Source organism: Rutilus rutilus, assembly GCF_951802725.1.
Source record: "Rutilus rutilus genome assembly, chromosome: 22".
Classification (NCBI taxonomy): domain Eukaryota; kingdom Metazoa; phylum Chordata; class Actinopteri; order Cypriniformes; family Leuciscidae; genus Rutilus; species Rutilus rutilus.
In genome coordinates, this window is record NC_140227.1 from 27,125,231 (window position 1) to 27,144,101 (window position 18,871).

Genomic DNA, 18,871 nt, shown 5'->3' on the forward strand with positions numbered 1-18,871 from the left:
TGCTAGCCTTAATAGCCTAGTGGTCAGTCCCCTGACAATATTTTTTTTAGCTTTGTGGCGACCCGAGTTCAAGTCCCGGGTCATCGAACTTTCTTGATACTATACTTTCCTATCATAATAAAAGGCAAAAAATATATTCTTTAAACTGTTGCAAGTTAAGCTCCATCCACACACAAAATAGAATCAGCATTTTTTAAGCCATTACATCAACACCTCTCATAATGGGAGTGGAGGAACGGATTCTGACAACTGTTTTTCTTTTTGCCGTCGGATTCTGTTCCCCCCATATTTCTGACATACTGAAGTTCTTATATTTATCAAATTGATGCTGTTTAAGCTCCATACACTCACAAAAATAGAATCAGCATTTTTTAAGCCATTACACCAACACCTCTCATAATGGGAGTGGGGGAACGGATTTCGACAGCTGAACTATTTGCCGTCGGATTCCGTTCCCCCTATGTTTCTTACACAATAAGGTTCTAATATTTATCAAATAGAAGGTAGTTACTAGTCTCAATAGCCTATAGTTGTCAGTACCCTGATAATATTTTTTTTAGCTTTGGGCAACCCGAGTTCAAGTCCAGGGTCATCGAACTTTCTTGATACTATACTTTCCTATCATAATAAAAGGCAAAAAATATATTCTTTAAACTGATGCAAGTTAAATTCCATCCACACACAAAATAGAATCAGCATTTTTTAAGTCATTACATCAACACCTCTCATAATGGGAGTGGGGGAACGGATTTCGACAGCTGAACTATTTGCCGTCGGATTCCGTTCCCCCTATGTTTCTTACACAATAAGGTTCTAATATTTATTAAATTGTAGCATTTTGTTAGCCTCAATAGCCTAGTGGTCAGTCCCCTGACAATATTTTTTTTTAGCTTTGGGGCGACCCGAGTTCAAGTCCCGGGTCATCGAACTTTCTTTATACTATACTTTCCTATCATAATAAAAGGCAAAAAATATATTCTTTAAACTGATGCAAGTTAAGCTCCATCCACACACAAAATAGAATCAGCATTTTTTAAGCCATTACATCAACACCTCTCATAATGGGAGTGGGGGAACGGATTCTGACAACTGTTTTTCTTTTTGCCGTCGGATTCTGTTCCCCCCATATTTCTGACACACTGAGGTTCTTATATTTATCAAATTGATGCTGTTTAAGCTCCATACACTCACAAAAATAGAATCAGCATTTTTTAAGCCATTACATCAACACCTCTCATAATGGGAGTGGGGGAACGGATTCTGACAACTGTTTTTCTTTTTGCCGTCGGATTCTGTTCCCCCATATTTCTGACACACTGAGGTTCTTATATTTGTCAAATTGATGCTGTTTAAGCTCCATACACTCACAAAAATAGAATCAGCATTTTTTAAGCCATTACATCAACACCTCTCATAATGGAGTGGGGGAACGGATTTCGACAGCTGAACTATTTGCCGTCGGATTCCGTTCCCCCTATGTTTCTTACACAATAAGGTTCTAATATTTATCAAATAGAAGGTAGTTACTAGTCTCAATAGCCTAGTTGTCAGTACCCTGATAATATTTTTTTTTAGCTTTGGGCAACCCGAGTTCAAGTCCAGGGTCGTCGAACTTTCTTGATACTATACTTTCCTATCATAATAAAAGGCGAAAAAATATATTCTTTAAACTGATGCAAGTTAAGCTCCATCCACAAACAAAATAGAATCAGCATTTTTTAAGTCATTACATCAACACCTCTCATAATGGGAGTGGGGGAACGGATTCCGACAGCTGTTTTTTTGCCGTCGGATTCCGTTCCCCCTATGTTTCTTACACAATAAGGTTCTTATATTTATCAAATAGAAGGTAGTTACTAGTCTCAATAGCCTATAGTTGTCAGTACCCTGACAATATTTTTTTTAGCTTTGTGGCGACCCGAGTTCAAGTCCAGGGTCGTCGAACTTTCTTGATACTATACTTTCCTATCATAATAAAAGGCAAAAAGTATATTCTTTAAACTGTTGCAAGTTAAGCTCCATCCACACACAAAATAGAATCAGCATTTTTTAAGCCATTACATCAACACCTCTCATAATGGGAGTGGGGGAACGGATTCTGACAACTGTTTTTCTTTTTGCCGTCGGATTCTGTTCCCCCATATTTCTGACACACTGAGGTTCTTATATTTGTCAAATTGATGCTGTTTAAGCTCCATACACTCACAAAAATAGAATCAGCATTTTTTAAGCCATTACATCAACACCTCTCATAATGGAGTGGGGGAACGGATTTCGACAGCTGAACTATTTGCCGTCGGATTCCGTTCCCCCTATGTTTCTTACACAATAAGGTTCTAATATTTATCAAATAGAAGGTAGTTACTAGTCTCAATAGCCTAGTTGTCAGTAGGGGAGAGTGGGGTGATTTGTGCCAGGGGGGAAGTAGTTCCACCTTTGTTTCTGGAAAACCATAGAAGAAATTGGTCATGTGACCACATCATTTTGAAAAGCAATCACTTTTACTCATCCTCCAAAGAAGAGAGACACATGGCATGAGAGTAAAGCACATTTTAGTGCAAAAAACTGTTTTTTCCCTTTCAAAGTAAAATTTCTATGATTAAGGTTTTTTGATTGTAGTGTCTGAACAATTATAGACAAGTTTGAAAACATTTCACACATGTTTTAGTGCTTTAGTAGGCTACACAATGAGTCTATACAGTTAGCATGATGTTAGCTCTTAACTGCTGGATCATGCTATTTTTTCAAACTTGTGGGTCTGGGGTGATTTGTGCCAAAGGGCCTGGGTTAAGTTGTGCCAGATCCAGACCACCTAGACCTACATACTCACAGGGGATAATCTTGAGAAGTGAGGAGATGGGCATGCCTCATCATTGTTTGACTTAGGCCTGCCTGTTATTTGTTTAATTTAGCTAACACTGATTTCAGTTTTGAGTTTGCACTATGTTATTAAAGAGAAGTTTTATTCCGTTTTTAAGTGACCTATGTCACAATAGGATGTTTAGAAATTAGCCTAGTCACTTTATTCTTATGTTACATAGTTGACAGACAGCGCTATGTAACAGGCATCTATTGCCAAAGCCTTTTTGACTGAAATGATTCACAAATATCATATATTGTGTTGCTATGGTGCTCTAAATGGTTGCTAGGGCGTAGCTTGATAGCTTCACAATGATCCTGAGAGACTGATTGGTCGTCTGAGTAAAATGAGCCCGCCTTCTTGTCTCTATGACACTGTGATCCAGAGTTATGTTCAATACAAAATCCCTATGCAATTGACCATAGTAGGAAAAACGCATGCTATGGTATTCCAGGGTGACAATATCTAAATAAACCTTAAATGAGTAATTTTGTATTGAATTTATCTTGCTTTCATATAGCATTACGGTTCATAACATTAAAATGTTTCTGTTTTACTTCAGAAATCACTGGCACAATTTACCCCCAATGTATTCGCCCAAAGGCACAACTTCCCCCGCACCAGGGGCAAGTTGTGCCATGAGACCACTTTTTTCCCAAGAGCTGTATTTCTGAAACAATTTATTTCAGATCCAAAGTTATTGTTCTCAGGGATGCACCACATCCTGAAATATATGTACATCCTTAAGTTGAAGGCATTACTGCCATGGCCTCACTTTAAAGTCACTTTTACCCCTTTTCCACCAAGGCAGAGCTGGTGCTGGTTCGGAGCCAGAGCCTAGTTTCAAATCGGTTCTTTGTTTTTCCACCGCCAAAGCACCAGCTCCGAACCAGTAAAACTGGTTCTTAAGTAGCACCAAATCATTGCAGGGTCTAGAACGGAGCCAAGAAAGAACCGCTTGCGTCAGAGGCTGGGGGCGGGGTTACCGTGGCCAACAAGACTGAAGAGAAACTTGTGACCGCCATTTTCAAATAGCAGCTAATCGAGCTAACAGCAGCTAAACACGATGGACGCGATCTAAAATATAAATCTAAGGCTAACGTCGGCATCTTATTGTTAGAAATAAATGTTATGTACATGCCTTTACTCTCGCTTGTAATCTCCGTCTGTACAAATAATGGCGAGCCGCGCGAACACGTTGGATCCGCCGTGTTTGGATGCCGATGTAGGTCCGCAAAGCCATGAACATCAATAGCAAAGCAACATGCGCCATTGTTGATGATGTGTTTGTGTTTGGCGCCGCCGCGCTAACGTTGCTGAGAAAGATGAGACGTAGCTGTGACGTAAGACCTGGCTCTGCGTTGGCTCTTTTAGCCTGTGGAAAAGCAAACCGGTTCTTTGGAGGCTTGTCAGTCGAACCAACTCCGAACCGGCACTAGCTCTAGCTCCGAACCAGCACCTGGTTCTTGTTGGTGGAAAAGGGGTATTTGAGTAAAAACTGGCACAACTCACCCCACTCTCCCCTACCCTGATAATATTTTTTTTAGCTTTGGGCAACCCGAGTTCAAGTCCAGGGTCGTCAAACTTTCTTGATACTATACTTTCCTATCATAATAAAAGGCAAAAAAAATATTCTTTAAACTGATGCAAGTTAAGCTCCATCCACAAACAAAATAGAATCAGCATTTTTTAAGCCATTACATCAACACCTCTCATAATGGGAGTGGGGGAACGGATTTCGACAGCTGAACTATTTGCCGTCGGATTCCGTTCCCCCTATGTTTCTTACTCAATAAGGTTCTAATATTTATCAAATTGAAGGAAGTTACTAGTCTCAATAGCCTAGTTGTCAGTACCCTGATAATATTTTTTTTAGCTTTGGGCAACCCGAGTTCAAGTCCAGGGTCGTCAAACTTTCTTGATATTATACTTTCCTATCATAATAAAAGGCAAAAAATATATTCTTTAAACTGTTGCAAGTTAAGCTCCATCCACACACAAAATAGAATCAGCATTTTTTAAGTCATTACATCAACACCTCTCATAATGGGAGTGGGGGAACGGATTCCGACAGCTGTTTTTTTGCCGTCGGATTCCGTTCCCCCTATGTTTTTTACACAATAAGGTTCTAATATTTATTAAATTGTAGCATTTTGCTAGTGTCAATAGCCTAGTGGTCAGTCCCCTGACAATGTTTTTTTTTAGCTTTGGGGCGACCCGAGTTCAAGTCCCGGGTCATCGAACTTTCTTTATACTATACTTTCCTATCATAATAAAAGGCAAAAAATATATTCTTTAAACTGTTGCAAGTTAAGCTCCATCCACACACAAAATAGAATCAGCATTTTTTAAGCCATTACATCAACACCTCTCATAATGGGAGTGGGGGAACGGATTTCGACAGCTGAACTATTTGCCGTCGGATTCCGTTCCCCCTATGTTTCTTACACAATAAGGTTCTAATATTTATCAAATAGAAGGTAGTTACTAGTCTCAATAGCCTAGTTGTCAGTATCCTGATAATATTTTTTTTAGCTTTGGGCAACCCGAGTTCAAGTCCAGGGTCGTCGAACTTTCTTGATACTATACTTTCCTATCATAATAAAAGGCAAAAAATATATTCTTTAAACTGATGCAAGTTAAGCTCCATCCACACACAAAATAGAATCAGCATTTTTTAAGTCATTACATCAACACCTCTCATAATGGGAGTGGGGGAACGGATTCCGACAGCTGTTTTTTTGCCGTCGGATTCCGTTCCCCCTATGTTTCTTACACAATAAGGTTCTAATATTTATTAAATTGTAGTATTTTGTTAGCCTCAATAGCCTAGTGGTCAGTCCCCTGACAATAATTTTTTTTAGCTTTGTGGCGACCCGAGTTCAAGTCCCGGGTCATCGAACTTTCTTGATACTATACTTTCCTATCATAATAAAAGGCAAAAAATATATTCTTTAAACTGTTGCAAGATAAGCTCCATCCACACACAAAATAGAATCAGCATTTTTTAAGCCATTACATCAACACCTCTCATAATGGGAGTGGGGGAACGGATTCTGACAACTGTTTTTCTTTTTGCCGTCGGATTCTGTTCCCCCCATATTTCTGACACACTGAGGTTCTTATATTTATCAAATTGATGCTGTTTAAGCTCCATACACTCACAAAAATAGAATCAGCATTTTTAAAGCCATTACATTAACACCTCTCATAATGGGAGTGGGGGAACGGATTTCGACAGCTGAACTATTTGCCGTCGGATTCCGTTCCCCCTATCTTTCTTACTCAATAAGGTTCTAATATTTATCAAATTGAAGTAAGTTACTAGTCTCAATAGCCTAGTGGTCAGTCCCCTGACAATATTTTTTTTTAGCTTTGGGGCGACCCGAGTTCAAGTCCCGGGTCATCGAACTTTCTTGATACTATACTTTGTCATAATAAAAGGCAAAAAATATATTCTTTAAAGCTTTGCAAGTTAAGCTCCATCCACACACAAAATAGAATCAGCATTTTTTAAGCCATTACATCAACACCTCTCATAATGGGAGTGGGGGAATGGATTCTGACAACTGTTTTTCTTTTTGCCGTTGGATTCCGTTCCCCCTATGTTTCTTACACAATAAGGTTCTAACATTTATTAAATTGTAGCATTTTGCTGGCCTCAATAGCCTAGTGGTCAGTCCCCTGACAATATATTTTTTTAGCTTTGGGGCGACCCGAGTTCAAGTCCAGGGTCGTCGAACTTTCTTGATACTATACTTTCCTATCATAATAAAAGGCAAAAAATATATTCTTTAAACTGATGCGAGTTAAGCTCCATCCACACACAAAATAGAATCAGCATTTTTTAAGCCATTACATCAACACCTCTCATAATGGGAGTGGGGGAACGGATTTCGACAGCTGAACTATTTGCCGTCGGATTCCGTTCCCCCTATGTTTCTTACACAATAAGGTACTAATATTTATCAAATAGAAGGTAGTTACTAGTCTCAAAAGCCTAGTTGTCAGTACCCTGATAATACTTTTTTTAGCTTTGGGCAACCCGAGTTCAAGTCCCGGGTCATCGAACTTTCTTGATACTATACTTTCCTATCATAATAAAAGGCAAAAAATATATTCTTTAAAACTGATGCGAGTTAAGCTCCATCCACACACAAAATAGAATCAGCATTTTTTAAGTCATTACATCAACACCTCTCATAATGGGAGTGGGGGAACGGATTCTGACAACTGTTTTTCTTTTTGCCGTCGGATTCTGTTCCCCCCATATTTCTGACACACTGAGGTTCTTATATTTATCAAATTGATGCTGTTTAAGCTCCATACACTCACAAAAATAGAATCAGCATTTTTTAAGCCATTAAATCAACACCTCTCATAATGGAAGTGGGGGAACGGATTCCGACAGCTGTTTTTTTGCCGTCGGATTCCGTTCCCCCTATGTTTCTTACACAATAAGGTTCTAATATTTATTAAATTGTAGCATTTTGTTAGCCTCAATAGCCTAGTGGTCAGTCCCCTGACAATATTTTTTTTTAGCTTTGTGGCGACCCGAGTTCAAGTCCCGGGTCATCGAACTTTCTTGATACTATACTTTCCTATCATAATAAAAGGCAAAAAATATATTCTTTAAACTGATGCAAGTTAAGCTCCATCCACACACAAAATAGAATCAGCATTTTTTAAGCCATTACATCAACACCTCTCATAATGGGAGTGGGGGAACGGATTCTGACAACTGTTTTTCTTTTTGCTGTCGGATTCTGTTCCCCCCATATTTCTGACACACTGAGGTTCTTATATTTATCAAATTGATGGTGTTTAAGCTCCATACACTCACAAAAATAGAATCAGCATTTTTTAAGCCATTACATCAACACCTCTCATAATGGGAGTGGGGGAACGGATTTCGACAGCTGAACTATTTGCCGTCTGATTCCGTTCCCCCTATGTTTCTTACACAATAAGGTTCTAATATTTATCAAATAGAAGGTAGTTACTAGTCTCAATAGCCTAGTTGTCAGTACCCTGATAATACTTTTTTTAGCTTTGGGCAACCCGAGTTCAAGTCCCGGGTCATCGAACTTTCTTGATACTATACTTTCCTATCATAATAAAAGGCAAAAAATATATTCTTTAAACTGTTGCAAGATAAGCTCCATCCACACACAAAATAGAATCAGCATTTTTTAAGCCATTACATCAACACCTCTAATAATGGGAGTGGGGGAACGGATTCTGACAACTGTTTTTCTTTTTGCCGTCGGATTCTGTTCCCCCCATATTTCTGACACACTGAGGTTCTTATATTTATCAAATTGATGCTGTTTAAGCTCCATACACTCACAAAAATAGAATCAGCATTTTTAAAGCCATTACATCAACACCTCTCATAATGGGAGTGGGGGAACGGATTTCGACAGCTGAACTATTTGCCGTCGGATTCCGTTCCCCCTATCTTTCTTACTCAATAAGGTTCTAATATTTATCAAATTGAAGTAAGTTACTAGTCTCAATAGCCTATAGTTGTCAGTACCCTGACAATATTTTTTTTAGCTTTGGGCAACCCGAGTTCAAGTCCAGGGTCGTCGAACTTTCTTGATACTATACTTTCCTATCATAATAAAAGGCAAAAAATATATTCTTTAAACTGATGCGAGTTAAGCTCCATCCACACACAAAATAGAATCAGCATTTTTTAAGTCATTACATCAACACCTCTCATAATGGGAGTGGGGGAACGGATTCCGACAGCTGTTTTTTTGCCGTCGGATTCCGTTCCCCCTATGTTTCTTACACAATAAGGTTCTAATATTTATTAAATTGTAGCATTTTGCTAGCCTCAATAGCCTAGTGGTCAGTCCCCTGACAATATTTTTTTTTAGCTTTGGGGCGACCCGAGTTCAAGTCCCGGGTCATCGAACTTTCTTGATACTATACTTTGTCATAATAAAAGGCAAAAAATATATTCTTTAAAGCTTTGCAAGTTAAGCTCCATCCACACACAAAATAGAATCAGCATTTTTTAAGCCATTACATCAACACCTCTCATAATGGGAGTGGGGGAACGGATTTCGACAGCTGAACTATTTGCCGTCGGATTCCGTTCCCCCTATGTTTCTTACACAATAAGGTTCTAATATTTATCAAATTGAAGTAAGTTACTAGTCTCAATAGCCTAGTTGTCAGTACCCTGATAATATTTTTTTTAGCTTTGGGCAACCCGAGTTCAAGTCCAGGGTCGTCGAACTTTCTTGATACTATACTTTCCTATCATAATAAAAGGCAAAAAATATATTCATTACATCAACACCTCTCATAATGGGAGTGGGGGAACGGATTCTGACAACTGTCTTTCTTTTTGCCGTCGGATTCTGTTCCCCCCATATTTCTGACACACTGAGGTTCTTATATTTATCAAATTGATGCTGTTTAAGCTCCATACACTCACAAAAATAGAATCAGCATTTTTTAAGCCATTAAATCAACACCTCTCATAATGGGAGTGGGGGAACGGATTCCGACAGCTGTTTTTTTGCCGTCGGATTCCGTTCCCCCTATGTTTCTTACACAATAAGGTTCTAATATTTATTAAATTGTAGCATTTTGTTAGCCTCAATAGCCTAGTGGTCAGTCCCCTGACAATATTTTTTTTTAGCTTTGTGGCGACCCGAGTTCAAGTCCCGGGTCATCGAACTTTCTTGATACTATACTTTCCTATCATAATAAAAGGCAAAAAATATATTCTTTAAACTGATGCAAGTTAAGCTCCATCCACACACAAAATAGAATCAGCATTTTTTAAGTCATTACATCAACACCTCTCATAATGGGAGTGGGGGAACGGATTCTGACAACTGTTTTTCTTTTTGCCGTCGGATTCTGTTCCCCCCATATTTCTGACACACTGAGGTTCTTATATTTATCAAATTGATGCTGTTTAAGCTCCATACACTCACAAAAATAGAATCAGCATTTTTTAAGCCATTACATCAACACCTCTCATAATGGGAGTGGGGGAACGGATTTCGACAGCTGAACTATTTGCTGTCGGATTCCGTTCCCCCTATGTTTCTTACACAATAAGGTTCTAATATTTATCAAATAGAAGGTAGTTACTAGTCTCAATAGCCTAGTTGTCAGTATCCTGATAATATTTTTTTTAGCTTTGGGCAACCCGAGTTCAAGTCCAGGGTCGTCGAACTTTCTTGATACTATACTTTCCTATCATAATAAAAGGCAAAAAATATATTCTTTAAACTGATGCAAGTTAAGCTCCATCCACACACAAAATAGAATCAGCATTTTTTAAGTCATTACATCAACACCTCTCATAATGGGAGTGGGGGAACGGATTCCGACAGCTGTTTTTTTGCCGTCGGATTCCGTTCCCCCTATGTTTCTTACACAATAAGGTTCTAATATTTATTAAATTGTAGCATTTTGTTAGCCTCAATAGCCTAGTGGTCAGTCCCCTGACAATAATTTTTTTTAGCTTTGTGGCGACCCGAGTTCAAGTCCCGGGTCATCGAACTTTCTTGATACTATACTTTCCTATCATAATAAAAGGCAAAAAATATATTCTTTAAACTGTTGCAAGTTAAGCTCCATCCACACACGAAATAGAATCAGCATTTTTTAAGCCATTACATCAACACCTCTCATAATGGGAGTGGGGGAACGGATTCTGACAACTGTTTTTCTTTTTGCCGTCGGATTCTGTTCCCCCCATATTTCTGACACACTGAGGTTCTTATATTTATCAAATTGATGCTGTTTAAGCTCCATACACTCACAAAATAGAATCAGCATTTTTAAAGCCATTACATCAACACCTCTCATAATGGGAGTGGGGGAACGGATTTCGACAGCTGAACTATTTGCCGTCGGATTCCGTTCCCCCTATCTTTCTTACTCAATAAGGTTCTAATATTTATCAAATTGAAGTAAGTTACTAGTCTCAATAGCCTATAGTTGTCAGTACCCTGACAATATTTTTTTTAGCTTTGGGCAACCCGAGTTCAAGTCCAGGGTCGTCGAACTTTCTTGATACTATACTTTCCTATCATAATAAAAGGCAAAAAATATATTCTTTAAACTGTTGCAAGTTAAGCTCCATCCACACACGAAATAGAATCAGCATTTTTTAAGTCATTACATCAACACCTCCCATAATGGGAGTGGGGGAACGGATTCCGACAGCTGTTTTTTTGCCGTCGGATTCCGTTCCCCCTATGTTTCTTACACAATAAGGTTCTAATATTTATTAAATTGTAACATTTTGTTAGCCTCAATAGCCTAGTGGTCAGTCCCCTGACAATATTTTTTTTTAGCTTTGGGGCGACCCGAGTTCAAGTCCCGGGTCATCGAACTTTCTTGATACTATACTTTCCTATCATAATAAAAGGCAAAAAATATATTCTTTAAACTGTTGCAAGTTAAGCTCCATCCACACACGAAATAGAATCAGCATTTTTTAAGCCATTACATCAACACCTCTCATAATGGGAGTGGGGGAACGGATTCTGACAACTGTTTTTCTTTTTGCCGTCGGATTCTGTTCCCCCCATATTTCTGACACACTGAGGTTCTTATATTTATCAAATTGATGCTGTTTAAGCTCCATACACTCACAAAAATAGAATCAGCATTTTTTAAGCCATTACATCAACACCTCTCATAATGGGAGTGGGGGAACGGATTTCGACAGCTGAACTATTTGCCGTCGGATTCCGTTCCCCCTATGTTTCTTACACAATAAGGTTCTAATATTTATCAAATAGAAGGTAGTTACTAGTCTCAATAGCCTAGTTGTCAGTACCCTGATAATATTTTTTTTAGCTTTGGGCGACCCGAGTTCAAGTCCAGGGTCGTCAAACTTTCTTGATATTATACTTTCCTATCATAATAAAAGGCAAAAAATATATTCTTTAAACTGTTGCAAGTTAAGCTCCATCCACACACAAAATAGAATCAGCATTTTTTAAGTCATTACATCAACACCTCTCATAATGGGAGTGGGGGAACGGATTCCGACAGCTGTTTTTTTGCCGTCGGATTCCGTTCCCCCTATGTTTCTTACACAATAAGGTTCTAATATTTATTAAATTGTAGCCTTCTGCTAGCCTCAATAGCCTAGAGGTCAGTCCCCTGACAATATTTTTTTTTAGCTTTGTGGCGACCCGAGTTTAAGTCCCGGGTCATCGAACTTTCTTGATACTATACTTTCCTATCATAATAAAAGGCAAAAAATATATTCTTTAAACTGTTGCAAGTTAAGCTCCATCCACACACAAAATAGAATCAGCATTTTTTAAGCCATTACATCAACACCTCTCATAATGGGAGTGGGGGAACGGATTCTGACAATTTCTTTTTGGCGTCGGATTCTGTTCCCCCCATATTTCTGACACACTGAGGTTCTTATATTTATCAAATTGATGCTGTTTAATGGTTCACTTATTTTTTTGGCATATTTAAATGTTACTTTTACAAAGCTTCTTTCTGAGTCTGTGAGCCTACAAAAAAATGTTACCTGTGGCCCAGATCTGCTGAACATGTGGTCTCATGAATGATGTATGTTCATCTTCATAGAACTGACTGCATTATAAGGTTTCCTGTGGTCTAATGTGTCACTTCCTAATTCAACTATTGTGTGAGTCTTGTTTCTTTTCTCACTCTCGCTGTAATGGAGTTGTTCATCTTCATTGCTTTTCAGCTTCTTATGGAGGTTCAGTCTTACAGTAAGTGATCTCTGTTGTTTAATGTTGATAAAATACAGTAGCCTATGTCCACATTTGTAGTGAAAATTATAATTGTCAATTTCAGCATGTGTGATCAGTGCTGTACATGTTTTAGTAGAACAAAGCAAACCCATGAATTTAAGGCCTATTACTTTTACATTAGCCATCATAAATTAATTCATTAATATTAATTGAACTTGGTTATGTAAACACCTTATTTGGAATATCCACTGTATTTACATCCGCACATTCATATGAACATAATTCTGGGTGTTACTTAGGCAATTGAGAAACTGCAGAACTGTAGCATGTTTCTGTCATGGAATAAAAAGTTAAGTTAAATGCGACTTTTTATCTTGCAATTCTGACTTTTTTTCCTCCTCAGAATTTTTTTTTATTGTTAGATGTTACAGAATTGTTAGTTATTGTTGAATATCGATTGCTACTTATAAAGTCAGAATTGCTAGATAGGCAAGAAAAGTTACAATTGAGGAGTCGCAATTACCTTTTAAGTTTTTTTTAAATTCTGTACGTGGTGTAAACAAGCTTCCATAGTGCAGTTAATGAAAATAATAAATAAATCCACATTAACTGCTTTTACATAAATGAGCACGGGATAAATAAACCATCATCTCATTCTCCTGCTGCTACAGTGACGGTTCTAGGTGAGAGATTTCACTGATTTTCTTCTGCGTTACAAACTGTTATTGCAATGTTGTTGTATTTTTATTTTAATTATGGATTATTTGACTTAAACAGGTTCACTTCAGAAACCCTTCATCAGTGTTAGTGACGATGATGTCCAGATCATCATAGCCTGTGAAATACCACTTTCAGTCAGAGCTGATTTCACCTGTAGTTTCTACACTGAGGATGTTCTTCTGCACAGAAGAGTCTCTCAGAAGAGTCAGTCTGGAGAGAAACATCTTTGTGTGTTTTATTTAACTCATAATGAACTCTTGACACAATCAGTGAACAGCGGACATCTGAGCTGTGATTATTACATCAACACTGAACCTGAGATCAGATCACCGCGCAGTGACACACACACCATCAGAGGTGAGGACTTTTTACTGTAATCATTTTTTTACATTTTTAATCAGAGACACCTGTAGATTTCTCAAGCTAATATGATTTATGTAGGTCATTAGAATATTATGAAAGTTTGATCAATAAAAGAAAGTCATATACAACAAACAAAAAAAAACAAAAAATATGAGAAAAGATGAATGATACCTGTATTACATCTATGGCACTTCTGGATGGATACTATTTTATAAAGACCCATTCAATATGCTGTATAATACAATACTGAATGGAATATGTTACTGTAAATATAGGAAAGAGTTGAATGGTTAATCATAATCCCTGTGGTGTGTTGAGACTCATTAATTGTAGGTCATTATCATCCATGAAGTCAGAAACAACAGTTGTGGGATGCTGTTACTGAATCAGTACTGAAATCTTCTTACACATAATAAATAAGTCAGACAAACACTTGACATCAGTGTAACTGGCAAGTGAACAATCTGATATATTTAGGCAGGAAGGAAGAGTTGAATGTGTTGATCATGTGATCAAGGTTGAGATGTCAGAGAGCCAGACTATGTCTGACAAATCTAAGCTGATTGTGTCATTCTGTTCTGCAGCACCTTTTGAACTCTGTGACTACAAAAAATACACTTTAATGTTAAATAAATGTTGAAGTGAAGTATTTCAATGAAACTTTCTTTCAGAAATATGCTTATTAATTATGACTTGATTAATTATGATTTTTACACAATGGCAATAAAATGAACATGGTTGAGAAGTGTCTTTTACATAAATAGCAGAGAAAGTAACTCAAAACTCATGTCAGCTCTCACTCACTGGATCTCAGATCAGTATTTGGTCAGAAGGTCAGAGTTCATCTGTGAGAATAACATGCTTCTACACTGTGGATTTGTCGAATTTGTCCAATCCAGTGACAGTCCAAAGTACGTTTTTATTAATATGTTAACGTGAACCAGTATGGGTTGTGATGTCAAGTTACGTCACAAGTATGTGACATGGTATTTTGTATTTGTGAGATCTGTACCTTCAAAAAAAAAAAGTTTGCAAATAATGTAAAATGACTCCATATAATGCTGGTAAATTGTCTCTGCAGGTTCGACAACCACCTCTGCACATAATACAACAACAGCCATGACTAGTAAGTTAGTAAAAACATATTTTCTGATTATTGTAGATTCAATTTGAGAAACAATTGCCCTATGAAAATTGATCCCCCGTGCTGTGTTTTAATTTTTTTTTTTTTTTTGTAATATATTAGTAGACAACAAGGCAAAGGAAACCATGTGTAAGTTCTTTTAATCTTCATCAATGGTAAAAGTCACTGTGTAGAATTAAAATGGTGGATTCAACTGTCAGAATTAAAAAAATAAAACGGATCCATTTTCAAAGCAGGCCTACAGTATCTGTACATCTGTAACTCATAGTGGTCTTTTAAGGTAAGCGGGAAGTACACAGATAATTAAAAAAGTCAAGGCTTATGGTTGTGCTGCTTTTTCAACATGCCTAATAGTTGTTTTGTTTTTTTAACCATCTATTTACTATAACTAAATGCTGTGGCGCTATGTTTTTTTCTGTAGTTTGTACTTAGTCTGACTGGTAACATTATGTCAGAACATGGTATGTAGCTGTCCAGTTGTAAAGCAAATGTCAAAATTGTTTTGCTCAAAAATGATGTCTGTTCAAAATGTAAAGTTTCATCCAATATGTTTGTACGGTGGCCTATAGAGCTCAACGCGCTGCAACTGAAGAAAACACATGCAAATAGAAAAACACCCGCAAATTAAGAAAACAACTTCATTCGTTTCAAAATTTGCGGCTGTTTTTTCTATTTGCATGTGTTTTCCTCTGTTGCAGCGAGTTGAGCTCTCTAGGCCACCGTACCTATCCTCCATTTTCCAATTACCTGTTATCATGGCTATTACTGAAATGATTAATTCAAAACAACATTAAACATGTTTTTGCCAGTCTTTGTAAAGACAATGTTTATTTTAAATACAACTAAAGATGTTCTTACTTCAGTTTTTTAACAGCAACATCCACTCAAAAAACTGTCACAACATAATTGCATCCAATACTTTCACTCTGATACTTGTGTATATGCTTTAGTGACTCTAAAGAATGTACAATTATTTGAATTCATATTTTCAATTACATTAATTTAACTGGTTGTATAAGTCACAATTGAAACGGTTGATGATTGTTAAAATAAATTTACAATTTTAAATGTTAGAAGGTAGTATTAATTAAATGAAATAACTAAATACAAATATCAATAAAAAATGGCAACACAATTCAACAGCTGATAAAGATCCACCCGCAACAAAATATACAGGTTTTATTATAAATACTTTTCCATATTTGAAATGATTTCTTTAGACCATATATTCTCTTTCAGATCTCTGTAGAACATGTACTTATTTCCAGGCACCCAACAGATGTAAAACAAATCTACATATACATTATTTTTTGCAATTCTTTTGTGTTTTAAACTGTACCATAATACATAATAACATCATAATGTGTTGGTTTTGACTACAGACAAATGGTTTATAGTGCTGGTTTCCACTGGTGTTGGTGTCATTTTGACTGGATTCATCTGTCTGTGTTGGTTTGCATGTAAGTAAAGTTTACAATTGTACACTCCATGCTGTTCAATATAAAAATGATCATGTGAATTTATCATTAAAACAACAGAGTTGACCAAAATGCTGTTAAGGAGTAATAACTGAACATAATGCAGTAGATCATTGTTTTCTAGGTAAAAGAAGAAAACAGTAAGTTTTATTTATTTATTTTTTAAATAGTTTCTAGTTTTAGTTAACTTAATAACCCTAATTGTAGGTTTTATTTTAGTAAATTTTTATTTTATTTCTTGTAGTCTATAGGAGCTGTATGTTTAAATGTTTAGCACCTTTTCTAATATATGTATGTATGAAAAGATGCCATAAAGATCAATATTTGATTCTTAGCAATAAAATAAGATTCGTAAGATCAGATGTGCCCAGTCAAGGAATTGGTATGGTGAGTATCTTTGATATTAATCTTTTAAATCACAAAGTATTAAATATTTATAATACCGTAATGAGTAAGAATGACCTTAATTATTCTTTGTCTTTTAGACTTCTGGACCTGCAGGGACATATTCTCTGATCACTTCTGTACCAGCCACATCTCAGCCCATCTCTGTAGGTGAGAGAACATCGTTCTCAGTTAATGATCTCAGATTACGTGACGCTTAGTAACAGATGTCACCAAGAATTACAAATAAAGTTAAAAAACACCATATAGTGATCCCAGCTTCTCGGAAACTGGTACTATTTCCTCTTTCAAGTCTTCAGCAGATCAGCATTAAGTGATAAGCTCATATGGAAGAAGTGGGACAAATATAAAATCCATCAAAACACTGTTGCACAATGAGTATGAGAAGAGATGATTCTGCAGTGTAAAGTGTCAAAGCTTAAAATACATTCAAGTTTTATGACAGAGAGCTTGTTCTTTACAGTCAAAACATGTTATTTAAAGTGAAATGACGCTTCTGCTTTACAGAAGTCTTAGTCAATACTCAACAGAAAGAGGGCAATACAGAGGAAAATGAGGTAATATGTGAACCGTCGCACCACAAACCCACATAAAGAAACGAGAAGTCTATCATGAACAGATTACAAACATTTATCTTTGTCTTATCAATCTTCCTGTTGTCTTCCTTAAGAATGATTACCACCTGTACTGCACGATCCCTGACAAACCAGTTCACTCAAACGCAGGAGATCAAGTCTACAGTTTGGTGAAGATGCACTGATGAGCCTCAAGTCTTGTTTCATTATGTACATTCATTATAAATAATCTATCTTTACTTGCTGACAAATAGGTTTTTATTTTCATAATTTAGTGTTTGCCGTGAAATGCATTGTGACCTCTGTGACCACGCAGAAGACTTTCTCTGGCAAGGCTCTCTAGCCCAATACTGCCTTGTGTGAAGTGCTTGGGATTCAATAAACTGAACTAAACTGAATTAAAACATGTAATGATGTTTTTTTTTCTTTTTTTTCACAAACATATTTTCATAATTTCAGTAAAGAAAATTCATGTCTGCCGAGTGTTTTAAAATGGATGCCGCCCGAAGAAGCGTGTTTTGGAGGAGTTTGCAAGGGTCAGTGGTGTTTATGTACCCTTCTGACAGGACTTTGTGAGACTATAAGGGTTTGACCTCTGTCTCTGTTGGGGGGCATGTCCAATCTAGTCCATTTTAGCAAGGTCAGCACCGCTTTTTACTCTGGGTTATGAAATCCTGCTTTTGCAGTGTTAACCCCAAATTGTGTTGCCAAACTTGTGCTTTGTGAAACGTTGCGGTGTTAGAAGAATGTTACAGCTTGAGCCAATGGGTGGAGCCTGACATCCAGCTTATCCTCTCTGGATGTAATGAATGGAGCTTGAAGGTCCAGCCACACCATAACCCTATCCTCTATCCCTAAACCTAACTAGGTCTACAGAGCTGGAGCTTGACCTAGTTTGGTTTAGATCCACCCATATTACATCCAGAGATGGGGAGCTGGAGGTCATTTGCAGTGAATGACATTTGTCATATTCACGTGCTTTAGACAGTCACAGAAACATTGCGTGAAGTATAAACAGTAGTTCCAGCATTTGAGGGCAAACGTGACAATTGGAGTGATGAAGAAACCATTTCATTCTTACATTTATAGTCCAAAAGGTCTGTTCAGGATAAACTTGTAGTACTTTGGCAATATATAGTGAATATGAGGATGTGCAATGCTAAAGCCTTTAAACATATCACGTTCATCCAATCAATTACCCTGACACCGCAAATATTTATATAAGGATGTTTACCAAGGGTTTAAGAATATACAGTGTAAAACGGCAGCTTATTAATACCCAGGACTAATTGTTAACCCCGGGTAAATTACGAGAAGTGTGAAACGTGAAGCAAGATAACTCAGGATTCAGTTTACCCACGGTTTAGAATGACCCAGGGTTAACTATTTCAAGTGTGAAAAGAGCTTTAGAGAGAGAAATGTATGACTTTAAATAATTGGCACGAGAACCAGCACAATTTTGGTGGAAAATGGATAACAGAGATGTCATGGTTATGCTCAGTTTTGGTTTAATTTTCATAGTATTCAGTTCCTGTTTTTACTGTCTTTGTTAGTTTTCCTTTGTTCTCAGTTTCCCGCCACTAGTTTGTCACCATGGT

At 37.1% G+C, this 18,871-nt stretch overlaps 1 protein-coding gene across 2 annotated transcripts; it reads left to right on the forward strand.

Moving 5' to 3' along the window:
* Nucleotides 1-12,517: 12,517 nt before the first annotated feature.
* On the forward strand, nt 12,518-17,719 carry LOC311281713 (uncharacterized protein). 2 transcript variants are annotated; one of them, XM_084394914.1, is made up of 10 exons: nt 12,518-12,606; nt 13,366-13,665; nt 14,753-14,797; nt 14,918-14,944; nt 16,198-16,275; nt 16,418-16,433; nt 16,629-16,680; nt 16,779-16,848; nt 17,206-17,255; nt 17,369-17,719. In XM_084394914.1, the coding sequence occupies exons 1-10, from the start codon at nt 12,552-12,554 to the stop codon at nt 17,456-17,458; spliced, it is 783 nt and encodes a 260-aa protein (XP_084251040.1). In that variant the 5' UTR covers nt 12,518-12,551; the 3' UTR covers nt 17,459-17,719. The 2 variants fall into 2 exon arrangements, with proteins under 2 accessions (XP_084251040.1, XP_084251041.1); XM_084394915.1 differs by having other exon boundaries at nt 16,779-16,844; nt 17,369-17,468.
* The last annotated feature ends 1,152 nt before the right edge of the window (nt 17,720-18,871 follow it).

Excerpts from the sequence above, each read along its gene's own strand:
- LOC311281713 (XM_084394914.1), top strand. The coding sequence starts at position 12,552 with ATGGAGTTGTTCATCTTCATTGCTTTTCAGCTTCTTATGGAGGTTCAG. Across the intron at positions 12,607-13,365 it reads TATGGAGGTTCAGTCTTACA|GTTCACTTCAGAAACCCTTC; the intron begins GTAAGTGATCTC and ends TGACTTAAACAG. Across the intron at positions 14,798-14,917 it reads TACAACAACAGCCATGACTA|TAGACAACAAGGCAAAGGAA; the intron begins GTAAGTTAGTAA and ends GTAATATATTAG.